The sequence below is a fragment of the Papilio xuthus genome, unplaced genomic scaffold (assembly GCF_000836235.2).
Source record: "Papilio xuthus unplaced genomic scaffold, Pxut_1.1 DF827680.1, whole genome shotgun sequence".
NCBI lineage: Eukaryota > Metazoa > Arthropoda > Insecta > Lepidoptera > Papilionidae > Papilio > Papilio xuthus.
The window spans coordinates 1,042,131-1,044,827 of NW_013530969.1; the positions used below are offsets into that span (position 1 = coordinate 1,042,131).

The following is a 2,697-nucleotide window of genomic DNA, read 5'->3' on the forward strand; positions in this document are numbered from 1 at the left end:
CAAATGTAAATTTCCAGCGCGTTTTGAAATTGTAATAAATCTTATGATATCCAACTGCAAGTGTCGCGTCTCGTGCAAACTTACTGCTATTATCCGATACTTGAGCTGTAAATTGCTCTATTCAACTCCAATATGTAACGCTGCACTAGGAAGATGCATCTCGAATCTAAATAATAATGGTACGGTTACACTAACATACAAAAATTTGTGTTTATTTTTCACGATTAAAACTTCGTGTTAAATCTACGACGAAGGCCTTGACTGAATCATAAAGAGAGGGAAAATAGAGTTACAAGTAAACGAAATTCGGAATTGCTTCCACATCCCGACTGATTTCTGTGTGGTCTTGGAATGTACCGGTCGAGGAGGAGTTCATGCAAAAGATATTTTTGTTGCTGGCTCTACCATTGTTACACATTGCAAATTTTGTACTCTGACACTTTTGATATCTCATCTATCATCATCATCATCTAGCATCATCAAGTCGTAAGAAGAAATAATATAAAATATTTATAAAGATTAAAATCCTTACAAATAACACGTAGCAGCAGCAACTCTGTGCTACCACATGTCAGTCATAAGTCTGTTCACAAACAGTTGGCGGTAACGCGTTTGTCGTGATGTGACAGCGCCCCACATGGCTCTAGCAAATGATAAATATTAAACTTGCCTGTCTCAAGTATTACTTGATAACACTTGTACAACAAACTTGCGCTTAATCTACAGTTATATACCACCTACGAGATGTATAGTTTTAAGTCTAATTGTTTAGAAGTTATCAAGATTACTATTTACATGACGCAGTGTTTTTCTATTTGAGGTCACGATTTTCATGTATAATGTCTACCACCAACATTTTTGACCTTTAGTCCTAAATACTTGGAACTTCTTTAATTGTCTTTAAAATGACCTTACATTATTTTGTCTTAGATATCTCAATACGTGTTCGAGGAGACGTTCAACCTTCGTTTCGCGGTGCCGTTCGCACAGCACAACGCGACGGTGTCAGCGGCCACGCTAGCCGCGCTCTCGCCTGCCCAGGTGGCCCGAGTACGACGCCTCAACGCCCTCGATCTCGAGCTTTACGATTTCGCTAAGAACTTGATGCTTAAGAGGTAGGTTACCGGTAAATCGTAATCGTCGCCTGTTTCTAATTTGCATATAAAAAGTCATTTAGAAATTTGGCAATTTGTAAAGATGACATTTTATTTGCAGTATAACAGTGTTAAGTACTCATCAGTCTACAATTCTTACACAGAGTGTCGCGGCCAATGAAGTGTTAGGCAAAATGTGTCAAAATATGCTTAAAGAAAATCGTATTAATGTAAATTTGTTTCAGTACTCTCAAAGCGTCTTGAAGCGTCAATAGCAATAGGCTAAGGATACGGATTTCCGATCACGAGGTCGGGGGTTCGAATCCCGCCATTCGACTATTGTCATAAACCATATCCTAGCACTAGCCTAGAGTTTAGTTGGAATGGTAAAAGAAATATTAGTAAATTTACAAAAATAATATGCTAATATTTTCAAAATAAATAGAAAAAAGGTCAATTTAACCTAACCTAACATATTTTTGTTTTTCTTAGGTTTGAAGCTTTAAAAAAGCGCGACTCAGACTTCGATTATCGATGGAAGCATCTCGGCGAAGTGTCGCCTCGCAGTGGCGTTACCGAGTTTGATTGGGACAGTAACTTAGAAGACGCCACTACGGAGAAGTATCGAGGCAAGTAAATATCGATAAATGCAGAAGAAAATATCGACAAGTGACGACACTAACATTTTAAATTGCACAAACACATCTCGGTGATGTGAAGCTAAAAGTGACATTTGTTAAAACATCGCTGCTAGTCAACTATTACATAGTAGTAGAGTTTCGCAGCGTTAAGTGTGATCCAATGTGTTCGTTCCGGAATTAATCTGTTGCAAGGTTCACTTTGTAAAATCGGATTTATGTTTATTCCGAAAATTAGTTATATGTATAATATAGGATCTTGTATATCTGTAAAATTTGATATGCTATTCCATGGCAGCTAGTATTAAGTTTGTTCTCATGTAAAAATTAGGACTTAATTTTAGTATACCATTGCAGTTTTAACTATGATGTTCCTTAGTGTTGGCAACTATTAATTAATTAACTTTTATTATTTTAAAGTCATTCCATTTTTTTTAATTGGGCATTTAAGTTCTATTTTTTATTACCAAAGTAATGTAAATCGATACATCATAAAATCGATTCCGTAACGTGTTTCACTCGATATAAACTGTCAAATGATGACTGATTAATAATTTACACCCTTTAATTTCCGATTCGATTAAAATCATTGAATTATCTGAAACCTTTGCAATTTAAATTGTTAATCGAATTTTATTAAGTTTTATCGCGTATTAAGATTCAAATTTTTATTCCTACAAATTATAAAATAAGATTTTTTGCGATTTTTTTTAATTTATATTTTTTTAAATCTACAAGTTGTGCTAAATCCATCCCTATTAATAGTTTATTCGTTTTTTATATATAGGATGCTATTTAGTATTAATGAATTTGTTGGTTGAGTGAAGAATGATAGATACAGGGTAGGTGACGCGTTCAGAATAAAAGCCCAACGAATTGTAATCTTTTAAGTAGTTAGTATGGTAATTTAGCGAGGTGCAAATAACAATAATTAATAAATTATACATCATCATCAGCTCACTATA

General features: G+C 34.6%; 1 protein-coding gene across 1 annotated transcript in view; it reads left to right on the forward strand.

Moving 5' to 3' along the window:
• Hs6st (heparan sulfate 6-O-sulfotransferase) overlaps positions 1-2,690 on the forward strand; it is a 69,177-nt gene extending 66,487 nt beyond the window's left edge. The window contains exons 7-8 of the mRNA XM_013311699.1: positions 931-1,115; positions 1,587-2,690. Of these exons, the coding sequence (XP_013167153.1) occupies positions 931-1,115; positions 1,587-1,731 (330 nt within the window). The 3' untranslated portion in view covers positions 1,732-2,690. The remainder of the gene's footprint in view (positions 1-930; positions 1,116-1,586) is intronic.
• The last annotated feature ends 7 nt before the right edge of the window (positions 2,691-2,697 follow it).